The 18,645-nt window shown below is 47.2% G+C and overlaps 1 protein-coding gene across 18 annotated transcripts in view; it reads right to left on the bottom strand.

The window, feature by feature from the left end:
* Nucleotides 1-18,645, bottom strand: part of caska (calcium/calmodulin-dependent serine protein kinase a) — a 221,074-nt gene that overhangs the window by 97,017 nt on the left and 105,412 nt on the right. For all 18 annotated transcript variants that reach the window (XM_052522126.1, XM_052522123.1, XM_052522131.1 and 15 more), the window contains exons 3-5: nucleotides 13,455-13,560; nucleotides 9,901-9,978; nucleotides 9,037-9,109 (exon numbers count right to left, since the gene is read on the bottom strand). In XM_052522126.1, the coding sequence (XP_052378086.1) occupies nucleotides 9,037-9,109; nucleotides 9,901-9,978; nucleotides 13,455-13,560 (257 nt within the window). The remainder of the gene's footprint in view (nucleotides 1-9,036; nucleotides 9,110-9,900; nucleotides 9,979-13,454; nucleotides 13,561-18,645) is intronic.

Raw genomic sequence — 18,645 nt, 5'->3', positions numbered from 1 at the left:
TTACTTTGCATGAGTTATGTTACGGGTCTCATTACCATCCCCCCTAGACTGTCGGGCCAAAAGGGATTCGTAACAGCAGGAAATGCAGAAACTGATTCTCACGCCCTGGCCATGGAGAGGCTTTTATTCTGTATTTTGGTTAGGCCAGGGTGTGACTAGGGTGGGCATTCTAGTTTCTTTATTTCAATGTTTGGGCTGGGTATGGTTCTCAATCAGGGACAGCTGTCTATCGTTGTCTCTGATTGGGAATCATACTTAGGCAGCCTTTTTCCCACCTGTGTTTTGTGGGTAGTTGTTTTCTGTATAATTTATGCTCCTTACAGAACTGTTTCGGTTTTCCCTCTTGTTTATTTTGTTTGAGTGTTTGGTCAAACTGCGTTTTGGTCCAATCCTCATTACGACGAGAGCCGTGACAGAACTACCCACCACCAAAGGACCAAGCAGCGTGGCCAGGAGGAGCAGGGATCCTGGGCCCGGGAGAAGAGGGAGTGGAGGACCTCATGGACATGGGAGGAGGTTATGGCAGCAAACAAGACCCTGCCATGGAAACAGGCGAAAACAGCAAGGGAGGGACGGCGGCGATACCAAGAGTCACGGCAAAGAGGCAAATACGAGAGGCAGCTCCAAAGAATGTTGGGCGGTGGAGCGCACGGTGTCTCCAGTGCGCGTTCACAGCCTGGTGCGCTACATTCCAGCTCCCCGCATTGGACGGGTTAGAGTGGGCATCCAGCCAGGTCGAATGGTGCCGGATCAGCGCTCCTGGTCTCCAGTGCGTCTCTTCGGCCCAGGATATCCTGTGCCGGCTCTGCACACTGTGTCTCCGGTGCATCTGCACAGCCCAGTGCGTCCTGTGCCAGCTCCCCGCATTTGCCGGGCAAAAGTAACCATCCAGCCAGGACAGGTTGTGCCGGCTCTACGCTCGAGACCTCCAGTGCGCCTCCACGGCCCAGTGTATCCGGTGCCTGCTCCAAGAACCAAGCCTCCAGTATGTCTCCCCAGCCTGGTGAGTCCTGTGCTTGCTCCCAGAACCAGGCCTCCTGCATGTCTCCCCAGCCGGGTGAGTCCTGTGGCAGCTCCACGCACCAGGCTGCCTATACGTCTCCTCACTCCAGTGATGATCCATGGCATGAAGCCTCCAGTGATGATCCATGGCATGAAGCCTCCAGTGATGATCCATGGCATGAAGCCTCCAGTGATGATTCATGGCATGAAGCCTCCAGTGATGATCCATGGCATGAAGCCTCCAGTGATGATCCATGGCATGAAGCCTCCAGTGATGATCCATGGCATGAAGCCTCCAGTGATGATTCATGGCATGAAGCCTCCAGTGATGATCCATGGCACGAAGCCTCCAGTGATGATTCATGGCACAAAACCTCCAGTGATGATCCATGGCCCGGAGCCTGCAGTGAGGATCCTTGGCACAAAGCCTCCAGCATTGATCCGCGGTCCGGGGTCTCCAGCGACCGTCCCCGGTCTGGAGCCTGCAGCGACGATCTCCAGTCTGGAGCCTCCAACGACGGTCTCCAGCCCGGAGCCTCCAGCGAGGGTCCCCAGTCCGGGGCCTGCAGCGAGGGTCCCCAATCCGGGGCCTGCAGCAAGGGTCCCCAGTCCGGGGCCTGCAGCAAAGGGTCCCCAGTCCGGGGCCTGCAGCAAAGGGTCCCCAGTCCGGGGCCTGCAACGAGGGTCCCCTGTCCGGGGCCTGCAGCGAGGGTCCCCTGTCCGGGGCCTGCAGCGAAGGGTCCCCAGTCCGGGGCCTGCAGCGAAGGGTCCCCAGTCCGGGGCCTGCAGCGAGGGTCCCCAGTCCGGGGCCTGCAGCGAGGGTACCCAGTCCAGAGGCGCCACCAAAGTGGGGGGAGCCAGAGGTGGAACGGGGTCTGCGTCCCGCACCGGAGCTGCCACCAAAGTAGATGCCCACCCGGACCCTCCCCTATAGAGTCAGGTTTTGCGGCCGGAGTCCGCACCATAGGGGGGCATTCTAGTTTCTTTATTGCTATGTTTTGGCCGGGTATGGTTCTCAATCAGGGACAGCTGTCGATCGTTGTCTCTGATTGGGAATCATACTTATGCAGGCTTTTTCCCACCTGTGTTTTGTGGGTAGTTTAAGCTCCTTACAGAACTGTTTCGGTTTTCTCTCTTGTTTATTTTCTTTGAGAGTTTTGTGATCAAATAAAATCATGAACACTTACCACGCTGCGCTTTGGTCCGTTCCTCGTTACGACGAGAGCCGTGACACTGATGGAAATGCAGGAACTTATTTTATGTTGAAGTTGAATTGAACAGTATAAAACAGTATAAATCAGAATGGAGAAAGACCCATTGAAATCATTTAGAATATATGTGGTACCAGCCTAGGGTCACACACTACTCATAAAGCAAATGTAGAACTTGAATTAATCAAAAACATAAAATACTGCCAAATACAGTCAAAAATGAACATATGATATTTTGGCCATATCGCCCAGCCCTAGTGTGCGCCACTACAGTGGCTGTTGCACATTTTCAGAGCTGGATTGTCTATATCCAAATGCCAGGAACCCTCGGTTCCCATTACATGATAGTGATCAGTAGACACACCCCATTCCACCCAGTCATAAACAACATGAATCATACTTTTAAGAAGCTTCTGTGGCCACTAACACACATAGACCTGAGAGGGTCAATGTCACTTTACCAGCTAATGTATACAGTAGGAAAAGGAAAAGCCTATTAAGATCGCTCTGCTAGTGCTGCCGCTTTCGTCCCTCCCTCGTTCTCCTTCGTCCTTCCCTCGTTCTCTTTCGTCCCTCCATCCCTCTCACAGTCTCTTTCTTCTCTCCATTCATATGGAGAATGTGACATTTCCTCCATATTGAGCTATCAGCCGTTACAGATAAGACCCATCTCTCTTCAATTCACTGTCTGGTTGTTTATCAGAGTGTAGATTAGTCCCACTGGCCCCTCTTACAGCCTAGTGAATAGAAATAACATAACTTTCGGAAGCAGCAAACATTCACTTCTCTCTGTTGCTACAGTTTGAAGAGTAGAGTTCAGTTTTGTTATGTATATCAACAGAGCTTGTTTGCCTACCACTGTATTGCTGATCCAGTAATTACGTGTTTAGTCTATGCCTCAGTGGCTCCCTGCCCACAGTGCTGACACCACACATAGCGAGGTGAAGGCTTTGTTATGTGTGTGCGTGCGTGTGTTTGGTCTTTGTTAAGAGAACACCACACACACAAAGAACACAAACCAGAGACAACATACAGTTACAGCTTCGACAATAAACTATTCAGTTCAGTGGACATAGCGAGTATGCAGTATTTGAAGGGAAAGAGACAGTGCTTGCCATGGAACAATGCATATGGCTTGTTTCTGCATTACTCTACAACAAATAGAGCTTGTAGCCCTAAAACCCGGAGTTACCTCTGGTTTGTTCAGCGATCCCTATGGGGAAAATGATTGTGGAAAGTTTTGGGATAAACGCTGAAAATCAGGTCTGAGGTTAACACAGGCTTAGGAGTGTTACGCTCATCTTCCTCCTCTTCTGAGGAGGAGTAGTAGGAAGGATCAGAGGACCAATGTGCAACGTGGTATGTGTTCATGGAGAGGAGACGTACTGGAGGTCTGGAGAGCAGGGCTGGCACCATCAGCCCTGGCTGGATGCTCACCCTAGCCCGGCAGATGCGGGGAGCTGGGATGTAGCGCACCGGGCTAAGAACACGTACTGGAGACACTGTGCGCTCCACCGCATAACACAGTGCTTGACCAGCCATGGTAAGCACGTCTTGGAGAGCTGTAGCGCCGAGCTGGCATGGGACGTGCAGGGCTAGGAAGGTGCACAGGAGGCCTGGTGTGTGGGGCTGACACAGTCGTCACCAGACGGCTAGCACTTACCTCAGGACGAGTATGGAGAGCTGACTCAGGTGACATCAAATCCCAGACCCGCTCCATCGGGCGGATGACGTGCCTCATAACCAACACAGCAACTCCCTCATTACTCTCTCCTCCAATCTCCCCATTAACTCCTTCACTGTCTCTTCTTCGCTTCCGTCGCTCACCTCCAATTTCGCCCTGACCGGCTCTGGTTCCATCCTTTGCTCCTTACGATAAGCACGGGGAGTTGGCTCAGGTCTGATTCCTGACTCTGCCACACTCCTCGTGTGCCTCCCCCCAATACATTTTTGGGGCTGCCTCTCGGGCTTCCTTGCCAGCCGTGCCAACTCTCAGCCTTAAGCTGCCTCCAGTTCCTCCTGTGGACGGCGATACTCCCTAGCCTGTGCCCAGGGTCCCTTGCCTTCCAGTATCTCCTCCCATGTCCCTTTCTCCAGATAGCTCTGCTGCTCCTCACCACGCTGCTAGGTCCTTTGGTGGTGGGTGATTCTGTAACGCTCGTCTTCCTCCTCTTCTGAGGAGGAGTAATAGGAAGGATCGGAGGACTAAACACAGAACACTAAAACAAAAATGACAAGAGAACGAAATGAAACTGAAACAGTTCTCTCTGGTACAGATACGAAACAGAAAATAACTACCCATAAAACCCATGTAGGCAAGAGCTACCTGAGTATGGTTCTCAAAGAGAGACAACAACTGATAGCTGTCCCTGATTGAGACCCATACCCGGCCAAAAACAAAGAAATACAAAAACATAGAAAAAAGAACATAGAACGCCCTCCCTAGTCACACCCTGGCCTAACCAAAATAGAGTATAAAAAGCCTCTCCATGGCCAGGGCGTGACAAGGAGATCGAATACGTTTTGTTCTATGCGATAATATCAGTTAATTAACATAAGCCTTTTTGTGCTTTTTTTAATTACATAAATGCTTCAAAATGCACAAAGAAAATACATTAGCTGATGAAGATTATCTCGTAGAACAAAACATATAAGATCTCCTAAGCCTGTGTTTACCATAGACCTTATTTCGGCGTTTACTCAAAAACGGCATTCATTTCCCTACAGACTTTGTCCAACGAACCATGGCGGAGTTTGTGCCTACAAAAAAGATGCCGTTACTATTTCTCTCTATAGCCTAGAGTGCACATGGAACGCAGACGTAGCTACTGTTTGATTGCAAGAGATACAATGCTTTCAGAAAGTATTCATACCCCTTAACTTAGTCCACATTTTGTTACAACCCGAATTCAAAACCCATAATGACAAAGTGAAAACAAAATGTACTTAAATATTCACACCCGAGTCAATACATATTAGAATCACCTTTGGCAGTGATCAATTACAGTTACAATTACAATTACAGTGAGTCTTTCTGGGTAAATCTCTAAGAGCTTTTCAGACCTGGATTGAATTTGACATTTTTTTCAAGCTCTGTCAAGTTGGTTGTTGATCATTGCTAGACAGCCATTTTCAAGTCTTGCCATAGATTTTCAAAACGATTTAAGTCAAGACAGTTATTATACCACTCAGGAACATTCAATGCCGTGTTGGTAAGCATTTCCTGCAAAATTTGGCCTCATGTTTGAGGTTATTGCCCTGCTGAAAGGGGAATTTATCTCCCAGTGTGATTAACTCTATGACAAGCATACCCATAACATGATGCAGCCCCACCATGCTTGAACATATGAAGAGTGGTACTCAGTGATGTGTTGGATTTGCCCCAAACTTAATGCTTTGTATTCAGGACAGATAATTTCTTAGCATAATTTTTTTGCAGTTTTAATTTAGTGCCTTTTGCAAAAAGGATGCATATTTCTTTTTAATTCTGTACAGGCTTCCTTCCTTCCTTCTGTCATTTAGGTATTGTGGAGTAACTACAATGTTGTTGATCCATAATCAGTTTTCTCTTATCAAAGCCATTAAAATCTGTAACTGTTTAAAGGTCACCATTGTGAAATCCCTGAGCCGTTTCCTTAATCTCCAGCAACTAAGTTAGGAAGGATGCCTGTATCTTTGTAGAGACTGGGTGTATTGATACACCATCCAAAATGTAATTCATAACTTCACCATGCGCAAAGGGATATTCAATGTCTGCTTTTAAAAAAAAGAAGACGTTTTATCTCCAGATAGTTGACCTTCTTTGCGAGGCATTGGAAAACCTCCCCGGTCTTTGTGGTTGAATCAGTGTTTCAAATTCATTGCTTGACCGAGGGAACTTACAGATAATTGTGTGGGGTACAGAGATGAGGTTGTCATTCAAAAATCATGTTAAACACTATTATTGCACAAGGAGTGAGTCCATGCAACTTATTACGTGACTTATTAGGCACATTTCTACACCTGAACTTATTTAGTCTGGCCATAACAAAGAGGTTGAATACTTATTGACGCAAGACATTTCAGCTTTTCATGTTTTATTAATTTGTAAAAATGTCGAAAAACAATTCCACTGTGAGATTATGGGGTATTATGTGTCGGCCATTGACACAAAATCTTAAATGTAAATCCATTTTAAATTCAGGCTGCAACACAACAAAATGTATAAACAGTCAAGAGGTGTGGATACTTTCTGAAGACACTGTGTCTGATAATGTTTTTGGACCCTTCCACAGTAAATATACAGTAAGGCATCCCTCCATTGACTGCACCTACCTGAAACAGGTAGACATTTATCTGAGTAGGTCCACAAGTGTTAATAGCCTGTAGTCTAGTCCATTATCACAAGGTTATCAATCTGACATTCCAAACTGCCTTATTATCTCTGCTTCCAGAACTAGAATGAAAACATCAACATTCCGGAACTAGATTGTAAACATCAAGATTCCGGATTCTCTCCACAGAATTCACATTCCCATCATTTTGTCAACATTCCTTTTCAGAATGCCTTATTCTTTGTAATCAGACATGTGACTGCTCGTCTGTGGTTCCAATCTCTCACTCGCGCACACACGCAGCATGATGAGTAGAAGGGGTTATTGTGAATAATAGGAGATAAAAAGAGACGCTCTGTGATTTATGCTTCTTGGGATTGAAATGAATTCAATGACTTTTGACTTTCACACATGGGGGACACAAACGATACACTGAGGCGCACAGGCTGCTCCCTATTCAACAAGGACAGTGTTGCCATACAACCCGTGTGTGTGACCCCTGTTGAGTTAACCCTTAATCAGAGAGTAAGCTACATATGATAAAGTAAGAGCTACTCGATACCAATCTCCACCAATGAGAAACCAGAGATAGGTCTGGGTCTCTGATCTGTGCTCGTCTGGAATTAATCACAACCCATAGCCATTGAGCCAAATGCTGGGTCACCCTCAAAACATAGTTACAAACAAAGAAATTGATGTATATAACATATCTGAGCATCTTCATGCAGACTGGGTACAGACGTAGCTGACTAAAACTATGCTGTGATCTTGTAAACCCCAATGTTTTATCAGTGCTGATATATAATGGCCAATGTGTGATAGAGAACAGTGTTTGTCAAGCTTTTTAACAGAGAGAGAGAGAGAGAGAGAGAGAGAGAGAGAGAGAGAGAGAGAGAGATGAGGAGAGAGAGAGATAGAAGGGGGGATCTATATCAGTACCCAGCAGTGTCTGGTGTGGAAACTTTCAGCAGTGTTTTAACAGCCTGTGCTTTAGGCTATTTCCGTCTCACTCTGTATGTGCCTGCTGAGAAAACTACTTATTTCTCTGAAAGGGATATACACGAGTATACAAAACATTAATAACACTTTCTTTTCCATGAATTAGACTGACCAGGTGAATCCAGGTGAAATCTATGATCCGTTATCGATGTTACTTGTTAAACCCACTTCAATAATAATAATAATATATGCCATTTAGCAGACGCTTTTATCCAAAGCGACTTACAGTCATGTGTGCATACATTCTACAAATCAGTGTAGATGAAGGGGAGGAGACAAGTTAAATAAGTATTAAGCCTTGAGACATGGATTGTGTATCTGTGCCATTCAGAGGGTGAATTGGCAAGAGAAAATATTTAAGTGCTTTTGAATGGGGTATGGTTGTAGGTGCCAGGCACACCGGTTTGTGTCAAGAACTGCAACGCTGCTGGGTTGTTCACGCACAACAGTTTCCCGTGTGTATCAGGAATGGTCCACCACCCAGAGGACATCCAGCCAACATGACAACTGTGGGAAGCATTGGAGTCAACATGGGCCAGCATCCCTGTGGAACACTTTATACACCTTGTAGAGGTGGGTGGAACTCAATATTAGGAAGGTGTTCCTGATGTTTTGCATACTCAGTGTATATGATAAGACTGTTTGGGGTTTCAAACATAACTACACCAGCTTCAACTCAGGAAGCTCGTACCATGACTACACACTACTCAGTTATTGCAATTTATCTCCAAAGATAAAATGTCTGACGTTGACTCATGGTTATGGAGCAATATAGTCAAGGTTGAAAAGTTCATCATCTAACCACTGCCGGGACAACAATGACAACCTCCACCATATCATCAGCTCACATGAGACGTAAAGGATGCAGTGCTTTTTAGCAGCTACATTTCAACCCTAATAAAACCACTGCGCCTTCACGTTCTCACCCAAGGTGCCAGCTAGCTGCCTGGTTTCTCACTGCTTCCATCCTGACTAGGTAACACCAGCTGTGTGGTTCACCATTAACGAGCCTGATCAAACTAACACTTATATTCATTTCTGTAATAACAGGAATATTGTCACAGAAGGTTTTTTATGGAATACAAAAACAACTAACTGTATGAAACAGTAGTGATACTGGCAATAGCATGCTGTGGGGGTAGGAACTGCACTGGTGTTTTTGGCTTAGGTATATTTGCTTTAGGTCTCCAGGAGTGGAGTTGAAAATCCCTGAAAAATAAAATAATCTGCCCGGCACATCACAGACCCAGAACAAGGCCGCCAGACAGACAGAAGACAAAATATCGAGAAGACAAGAAGCACAACTTATCACTTATTCATTGTTCAGACAGAGACTCAAAAGTCTGGGCCAAGACGGGAAAACAGAGAGAATTCCCTCCTTAGCTGTTGTAGTCTGGGCCATGATGGCTGAGGAGAGGACTGGGGTGAGCTTAACACTGTCGGTAAAATCAGAACAAGTTCCCAACTCAGAGTAAACACACACACACTATCAAAGAGACACTCCGGCTTACCTTCACGTCTCGATGGATGACGTTGTTGTCATGACAATACCGTAGTGCCTCTAGGATCTGTCTCATGTAGTGACTGGAGAGGGATAGAGAGCAATAAAACACCATGACTGTTGATTCGATACAACATTGTTGTAATCAGTGGTGTATAGTACTTAAAGTAAGTAAAAAATACTTCAAAGTACTACTTAAGTTGTTTTTGGGGGTATCTGTAATTTACTATTCATATTTTGGACAAGTTTTACTTTTATTCCACTACCTTCCTAAAGAAAATAATGTACTTTCTACTCCTTACATTTTCCCTGACACCCAAAAGTATTCGTTACATTTTGAATGCTTAGCAGGACAGGAAACTGGTCCAATTCACACACTTATCAAGAGTGGTCGTCCCTACTGCCTCTGATCTGGCGGACTCACTAAACATAAATGCTTCGTTTGTAAATTATGTCTGAGTGTTGGAGAGTGCCCCTGGCTATCTGTAAATAAAAAAAACTATAAAATTGTGGCGTTAATATAAGGAATATTACATTATTTATACTTTTGATACTTGAGTATATTTAAAAATATTTGTGTAACCTTTACTCAAGTATAATTTTACTGGGTGACTTTCACTTTCGTCATTTTCTATTAAGGTATCTTTACTTTTAATCAAGTATGAAAATAGGGTACTTTTTCCACCACTGGTTATAATGTCAACACTGTAATAGCAACAAGTGGATACTGTTGTTTTTAGTATCGTGTGTTTTTCGATTCTTCTCTGAATTTCTTTTTCACTAGTGTTGTGTTTTGAAATGCTGAATGCCACATCGAAGTATGGCCTTGAGAGGTGGAACTCTTCAGGCAGAGAATCATGGGAAGTGGTCTTACCTGGCCACTGCTTCACTGTACACAAAGCCAGCATCTGCCCTCTTCACGATCTCAAAACACAGGTCTGCTCCATCCATACTGTAGGAGAGCGAGAGAGGCCGAGGGAGAGGGAGATACAGGAGGAAGGAGAGGGAGGGAGAGCGAGAGAGGCCGAGGGAGAGGGAGATACAGGAGGAAGGAGTGGGAGGGAGAGCGAGAGAGGCCGAGGGAGAGGGAGATACAGGGAGAAGGAGAGGGAGAGGGAGGGAGAGCGAGAGAGGCCGAGGGAGAGGGAGATACAGGGGGAAGGAGAGGGAGAGGGAGGGAGAGCGAGAGAGGCCGAGGGAGAGGGAGATACAGGGGGAAGGAGAGGGAGGGAGAGCGAGAGAGGCCGAGGGAGAGGGAGATACAGGGGGAAGGAGAGGGAGAGGGAGGGAGAGCGAGAGAGGCCGAGGGAGAGGGAGATACAGGGGGAAGGAGAGGGAGAGGGAGGGAGAGCGAGAGAGGCCGAGGGAGAGGGAGATACAGGGGGAAGGAGAGGGAGAGGGAGGGAGAGCGAGAGAGGCCGAGGGAGAGGGAGATACAGGGGGAAGGAGAGGGAGGGAGAGCGAGAGAGGCCGAGGGAGAGGGAGATACAGGGGGAAGGAGAGGGAGAGGGAGGGAGAGCGAGAGAGGCCGAGGGAGAGGGAGATACAGGGGGAAGGAGAGGGAGGGAGAGCGAGAGAGGCCGAGGGAGAGAGAGATACAGGGGGAAGGAGTGGGAGGGAGAGCGAGAGAGGCCGAGGGAGAGGGAGATACAGGGAGAAGGAGAGGGAGAGGGAGGGAGAGCGAGAGAGGCCGAGGGAGAGGGAGATACAGGGGGAAGGAGAGGGAGAGGGAGGGAGAGCGAGAGAGGCCGAGGGAGAGGGAGATACAGGGGGAAGGAGAGGGAGGGAGAGCGAGAGAGGCCGAGGGAGAGGGAGATACAGGGGGAAGGAGAGGGAGAGGGAGGGAGAGCGAGAGAGGCCGAGGGAGAGGGAGATACAGGGGGAAGGAGAGGGAGAGGGAGGGAGAGCGAGAGAGGCCGAGGGAGAGGGAGATACAGGGGGAAGGAGAGGGAGAGGGAGGGAGAGCGAGAGAGGCCGAGGGAGAGGGAGATACAGGGGGAAGGAGAGGGAGGGAGAGCGAGAGAGGCCGAGGGAGAGGGAGATACAGGGGGAAGGAGAGGGAGGGAGAGCGAGAGAGGCCGAGGGAGAGGGAGATACAGGGGGAAGGAGAGGGAGAGGGAGGGAGAGCGAGAGAGGCCGAGGGAGAGGGAGATACAGGGGGAAGGAGAGGGAGGGAGAGCAAGAGAGGCCGAGGGAGAGAGAGATACAGGGGGAAGGAGAGGGAGGGAGAGCGAGAGAGGCCGAGGGAGAGAGAGATACAGGGGGAAGGAGAGGGAGGGAGAGCGAGAGAGGCCGAGGGAGAGAGAGATACAGGGGGAAGGAGAGGGAGGGAGAGCGAGAGAGGCCGAGGGAGAGGGAGATACAGGGGGAAGGAGAGGGGGGAGAGTGAGAGAGGCAGAGGGAGATACAGGGGGAAGGAGAGGGGGGGAGAGCGAGAGGCCGAGGGAGAGGAAGATACAGGTGGAAGGAGAGGGAGGGAGAGCGAGAGCGAGAGAGGTCGAGGGAGATACAGGGGGTAGGAGAGGGAGGGAGAGCGAGAGAGGTCGAGGGAGATACAGGGGGAAGGAGAGGGGGGGAGAGCGAGAGAGGTCGAGGGAGATACAGGGGGAAGGAGAGGGAGGGAGAGCGAGTGAGGCCGAGGGAGATACAGGGGGAAGGAGAGGGAGGGAGAGCGAGAGAGGCCGATGGAGATACAGGGGGAAGGAGAGGGAGGGAGAGCGAGAGAGGCAGAAGGAGATACAGGGGGAAGGAGAGGGAGGGAGAGCGAGAGAGATCCAGGGAGATACAGGGGGAAGGAGAGGGAGGGAGAGCGAGAGAGATCGAGGGAGATACAGGGGGAAGGAGAGGGAGGGAGAGCGAGAGAGATCGAGGGAGATACAGGGGGAAGGAGAGGGAGGGAGAGCGAGAGAGGCCGAGGGAGATACAGGGGGAAGGAGAGGGAGGGAGAGCGAGAGAGGCCGAGGGAGATACAGGGGGAAGGAGAGGGAGGGAGAGCGAGAGAGGGGAAGAAGAGAGGTCAGTTTAGCATAAAGGTCAATGTAAATGTCCAGACTTCAGGAGGTGAAAAGGATTATTACAATTTGATGTGTGTGTTACTGTCTTTACTTTATCTTTACTGTTACTGTCTTTACTTTATCTATCCAATACTCAATAGACACCACTGCTATGGGCCGGTTTGAAAGCTGTGTGTCTGTCGCATGTGTTTGTGGGTCTGCATATTTGTGTGTGATAAAGCTATGGAAGTTCCCCAAAATGAAACTTGTTCATTTTTAATCGAATCCTTTGACGCACATGAGAGAGATGTGAAACAGGACATTTCATATTTCTGATTTCACATAAAGGAATTTGCCATGGTGTGTGTTCGTGCACACGTGTGTGTGTGTGTGTCTGTGGAGTCTTCAGGGACCTAAGGGGAGGCTCCTCTGGTGTGGAATCTTTGTCTTATCTCTGTTTCTTCATATTCCACATTGGTTGTGCTTTTTGTCTTCGTTCTCTCGTTCTCTCTCTTTCTTATTTTTCTGCATACACTGTCTCTTCTACAGCCCGGCCTCTCTCACTAGGGCTGGGTGGTATCCAGATGTTCATGCAGTCATACTGTTTCTGTACCATACCAGGGTATACGGTATTAGCGGAAGTGCCCACAAGGGGTTCTATTTAAAACAAACAGCACAAGACAATTTAGGCAACAGGGATCTAGATCCAGGAGGGGATTGAATGTCTCTGCTGTAACCAAGAAGCTTAATCTTGACATCTAGCCGCTTTGCTAGCAAGTTAGCAAACCAAATGCAAAGCTGGAGCCCTAAGCTGGATATCATTTATTTGACACATCTTAGATTTCTTATAGTTATACTTAACTTCTAAGAAATGGTATAAACCCCCCAAACCCACAATATATATCTTTTTAAACGGTATTGAAAATCATACTGTCTGTATTTTGAAATACCCAGTATTATGGCATTAATGCTCACTCCCTTTCCCTCTCTCTCCATCTCTCCCTCTCTTATTTTCTATATCACTTCCTCTACCACCTGTCCGCTCGGGCTCCGTCATCCTTCCAGCCCTCTACCATCTCTTTCTCCCCTCTTCTTACTCCGTCCTTCTCTCTGCTTTCTCCACTCCTATTATCACCTCTCACTTCCAACACATTCTAGAACAACTTCCTAGACTGATACACACACCACTTTACCCTGTACCCATATTTTGGCCTGATAACTAGCATAACTATGCTGGCGTTAGAGAGCAGTAGGAATCCCATTACCAGCTGTCACATCAATAATAGCATTCTAGCATGACTGCGCTGCAACAAAATAAAATACTTTGATGTCACAAAAAAAATGCTTGCAGAATATATAAGTGAATGAGTGTGTGTGTGTGTGTGTGATCATCATACATTTGAGTCATAAGTTACAGAGTGTGTGACAGACTTACAACTCGAAGACCATGTAGAGCATGCCATCTGAGCTGTATGTCTCCACCAGCTCTACGATGTGAGGGTGCTTCAGCATGTGGCAGATACTGGCCTCTCTCTTCAGATCTGTGGAGGTAAGTGAAGGAGAGAGGGAAAGGAGAGAGGTCAGGGGTTAGAATTCACGGTCTCTGGCTTTCGAGAGAAAAGCATCAGAAGAACTAATGTACGGTAAATGAGAGGGAAAAACGATGCTCTACGTTAGGCTAGATCAGTAGACACGCCTCCTCATCGCTAGAACCATTCAATCTGAAAAATAAATGTGGTGAAGATCATGTGAGAGCTTGAGTTTTGGGGAGAGTGATGTGCATGGGGAGAAAATTTGATTGCTTGAACAAATCAATATTCTGAGTCTTCAACAGGGATGCAAATGGGGTATTGCACTGTCATCCTAAACAGGATGAATTGAAGGTATAAACTCAAACAGGTATTATAAACCTGGTGGTTCGAGCCCTGAATGCTGATTGGCTGAAAGCCGTGGCATGTCAGACAGTATACCACGGGTATGAAAAATATTTATATATTACACTGGTAACCTGTTTATAACAGCAATAAGGCACCTCGGGAGGTTGTGGTATATGGCCAATATTCCACAGCTAAAGGTTGTATCCAGGCACCCATCGTTGTGTCGTGCATAAGAACAGCCCTTAGCTGTGGTATATTGGCCATATTTCACACCCTCTCGTGCCTTGCTGAAATAAGGCTGAGTGAGTGAGTGTGTGTGTCTGCTGTTAAGACTAGCCAACACTAGGGGAGCTATCAGGAGCTTACATGAAGCTTCATCCAAACAGGCAATGTGTGTTACTGTTACTCTCGCCACACCTTCCCTCTGTCCAATGTGAGGTCCTACCGTGCCATCTCCCTCCCTCCCTCCCTCCCTCCCTACCTCCCCTCCCTGTGTTTATATGTGTGACCCAGTTGTCAAACAGAAATACCTCCAGCCTTTTATATTTACATTTGAGTCATTTAGCAGACGCTCTTATCCAGAGCGACTTACAGCAATGAAGGCATACATTTTCATACTTTTTTTTCAGTACTGGTCCCCACTGTACTGCACTACACATTGTACAAAATATTAAGGACACCTTCCTAATATTGAGTTGCACACCCGTCCCCCTTTTGTCCTCAGAACAGCCTCAATTCATCAGGGCATGGACTCTACAAGGTGTTGAAATGTTCCACAGGGATGCTGGCCCAAGTCGACTCCAATGCTTCCCACAGTTGTATCAAGTTGTCTGGCTGTCCTTTGGGTGGTGGACCACTCTTGATACACATGGGTAACTATTGAGTGTGAAAACCCCAGCAGCGATGCAGTTCTTGACACTCAAATGGGTGCGCCTGGCACCGACTACCATACCCCGTTCAAATGGCACCTAAATATTTTCTCTTATTTTCACTCTCTGAATGGCATACATAATCCAAATCTTAATTGTGTCAAGGCTAAAAAATCCTTCTTTAACCTGTCTCCTCCCCTTCAACTACACTGAAGTGGATTTAACAAGTGACATCAGTAAGGGATCACACTGTAGCTTTCACCTGGATTCCCCTGGTCAGCCTATGTCACGGAAAGAGAAGGTGTCCGTAATGTTTTGTACACTCAGTGTATACTACAGAGTGATAGAACCAATAGATCAACACAAACATGCTGCATGTTGTTTTGACTACAGCACCATCTTCATCAAGCACTGGATTGTTAGACTGTAGAACTTCTTGGTTCTACAGACACAATGGACCAGCGTTGCTCTGATCCATTTTCCTCTCTCCTCTTTCTTCCCTTTCCCTCTCCTGTTTTTGCCTTGCCCTGGGCTCCACACTAACCTTTTTCAACAAGGAGCACGTGTGCACCTACATTGGAAAATGTAGATGCAACTCAAAGATATTTAGGAGCACAATGAAACATATTTGAGGTAATAAAGCTCAAATCCTTTAAATGTTTCTAGGTACTCACTCTGGTGCTCCTAAATAAAAATGACAGGTCGCACAGCATAATATTTAGGCACATATGCGGGTGGAAATGGTCGCACTGAAGACCCCCGTCTCAGCTCCTCTCCTCATCCATCCATCCCCTACAGCAGGCACTTACCTTAACACCCACCCACCTCCAGGCAACAGCTATTCTGGGAGGGAATATTGAAGCAAGACGAGTGAGATATCATATGTAATCTTGTGCGCACACAGACACCCACACACACACGAGTACCTAACTTTTCAGCTTTATGCACACACTCCAGGAAAACACATTTAACATTCATCAGCAGTGCCAATGTCAGAGCTCCAGGAGAAAGAAAGAAAGGAAAGGACGCAATGTGAAAGGAGATATCGGATAGTGTGGGTGGCATTCCGTACACTGGAGAAATAATAATGGAGATCCTTCGCTACTTGTCAACTATTCGTCCCATATCAAAATTGTCTGTACTGTCAAAGGTACTGGAGTCCTTAGTGAGTAGGCAGCTGAAGGCCTACCTCCAAGAAAACAACCTCTTAAATGGAATGCAATCAGGTTTTAGGTCTGGCCACAGCACTGTTTCAGCAACATTGAAGGTTTTAAATGACATCCACTGTGCTCTTGATTTAGAAGTTACATTGTGTTGTCTGTCTTTATTGATTTGTCGAAGGCTTTTGACACCGTGGACCATGCTGTGTTAGTGCAAAGGTTCAAATGTTGTGGAATTACTGGTCATGCTCTAGATTGGTTTATAAAGTACCTATCAAATCGTACACAACGTGTAATGGTGGATAGTTGTAAATCTGAGTCCATAGAGGTGTGCTCAGGTGTTCTGCAAGGTTCTATTTTGGGTCCACTGTTGTTCATTTTGTATATCAACAACATTGGGGATCTTATTGAAACAGCGAATGTTCCTTTTTATGCAGATGATACTGTTCTTTATTCAAGTGGTAGTAGTTTATCTAAAAGACTACAGGTACTGAGAAAACCAAATAAGACCAATGCGGACACGCTCCACTTCCAAGCTTACAGAACTCTGGCAAAGCCAGGTAGAAATACCTTGGGCCATGTTCTAGGCTAAACCATAGCCACAATGAGTAGGGGTGCACACTGCACATAAACTGGTTAAACATGTATTTACACAACACAGAGGCTATAGAAACGTCTAATAAACAGACCACCATAACATCACATTATCCATAGGCCTTCAAATCAAACCGGTCCACATCTTCAATAGCCGTGATCTCAATGAACAGATAAACAAAATGACAGAACTGGCAGGAAAAAGGGGTGCACACCTCTTGAGCAAACCCACATCTACAAGGAAATGTCAGTGGGAGTGAGAAGCGGACACAAACAAGAACAAACATACAGTAAGCACTCAAAACAAATCCCCAAACTGAAGGAAAATGACTTCACTTGACCAGCAAACGTAGGCTAATGACAAGAAGGGAATTTAATAGCAACAGGACTCGTGACTACATCGTGCTATATAATCAGAGAATGAACTTGGAATAACAACACTAAATGGCTTCACTGTGAGAATCAGAGAGACACGTGGCTCTTGTAGGCCTCCTGGTGACTTTAGTAAAACGTTTATTAGCGCTAGCCTAGTGGGGAGTGTTTGTCCGAAGATAATTCACTGTTTGTCCTAAGATAATAGCGAAACCGCAACGGCGCTTAAAGGAAAATACAGCTCAAAAGATATCCTTTGGTATCCACTGTTGATACAGTCGCAAAATGTTTTGCATGTCAGCAATCAAGATTTCCAGATATAAAGAAACAGTATGATGTGTGGACTAATGAAACAAATACCAAAAGAAACAATGTTTCAGCTCCCAGTAGAAGCTCTCAGGCCTCGGTCTGTGTGTGTGTGTGTGTGTGTGTGTGTGTGTGTGTGTGTGTGTGTGTGTGTGTGTGTGTGTGTGTGTGTGTGTGTGTGTGTGTGTTGGAAGTGACTGAATGGAAATGATTCTCAGATCACTGCATCAGTATTACAGCTGACCTCAGAATAGAGGCAATAAATGAGGAGGGAGGGAGCGTGAGAGAGAGAGAGATTGCATAAGTGTGGTTGAATGAAAGAGATTAAGTGAATGGAAATTGGGAGGGAGAGAGTGAGGGAGGGAGATGGATATAGATCACACACAACAAGGCCTTTCTTCAAAGCCAGATCAAAACCCATAGGAGGAAAGCACAAACCTCCATATGGCTTTGACACGCATGCACACTGCAGGGGGCATGTCAAACAGTGCCATGTTCAATGACTCACCACAGATAAAGCAGTTAGGAGGGGAGGGGAGGAGGAGGGGAGGAGGAGGGGAGAGAGAGAGATCTCAATAGAGGTCCCAGTTTCTCCAGCTGGGAGTTAAAGCCTGTTCTGGAGGAGGCCCTGATCTGTGTGTGTGTGTGTGTGTGTGTGTGTGTGTGTGTGTGTGTGTGTGTGTGTGTGTGTGTGTGTGTGTGTGTGTGTGTGTGTGTGTGTGTGTGTGTGTGTGTGTGTGTGTGTGTGTGTGTGCACGGGCGCTGTGTGATGTTTCTGCTGCTGCTGGTAGTCAATACCTGCTCCAAAGGGGCAGCAGAGAGAGGCCTTGGTACATGTAGTAGAGCTCTAGGTGCCAGGTGCCCCATTACCTATAGCTACTATAGGGATGGTGAGAGGGAGGGTGGGATGGTGAGAGGGAGGGAGGAATGGTGAGAGGGAGGGACGGATAGGGATAGGGAGAGGGATGGGGAGGGAGGGATGGGGAGAGGGATGGGGAGGGAGGGATGGGGAGGGAGGGAGGGATGGGGAGAGGGATGGGGAGGGAGGGAGGGATGGGGAGAGGGATGGGGAGGGAGGGAGGGATGGGGAGAGGGATGGGGAGATAGGGAGACTGAAAGTGATGAATCTCTGGTTCTCAGGGCTGCCTTTCTCTCTTATCTCTTCTGCAGTCTGACCTATTCATCACACACCACTGGGACAGGGGGCCTCAGCAAGCGTGTGTTTGTAGAGGGAGAAAATGTGTAAGCATGTGTGTGTGTGAAAGCTTTAGTGTGTGTCTGACCCCTGCTGGCCAATCGATCGCCGGCCCACACCATTTCTGGGTCCTTCAGGCCCGTCCCTAGTTGTTGTGCAGCAGTGTGTGTGACTACTCTCCTGTATTACAGCTGCTTGTTCAAGAGTAACTGTTCTGTTTTCTATCACCCAACAAATGTGAAATATAAAAACA

The sequence above is a fragment of the Oncorhynchus keta genome, chromosome 7, assembly GCF_023373465.1.
Source record: "Oncorhynchus keta strain PuntledgeMale-10-30-2019 chromosome 7, Oket_V2, whole genome shotgun sequence".
NCBI lineage: Eukaryota > Metazoa > Chordata > Actinopteri > Salmoniformes > Salmonidae > Oncorhynchus > Oncorhynchus keta.
The sequence above is the reverse complement of the archived record's forward strand: the minus strand, read 5'-3'. Positions and strand labels throughout refer to the sequence as shown.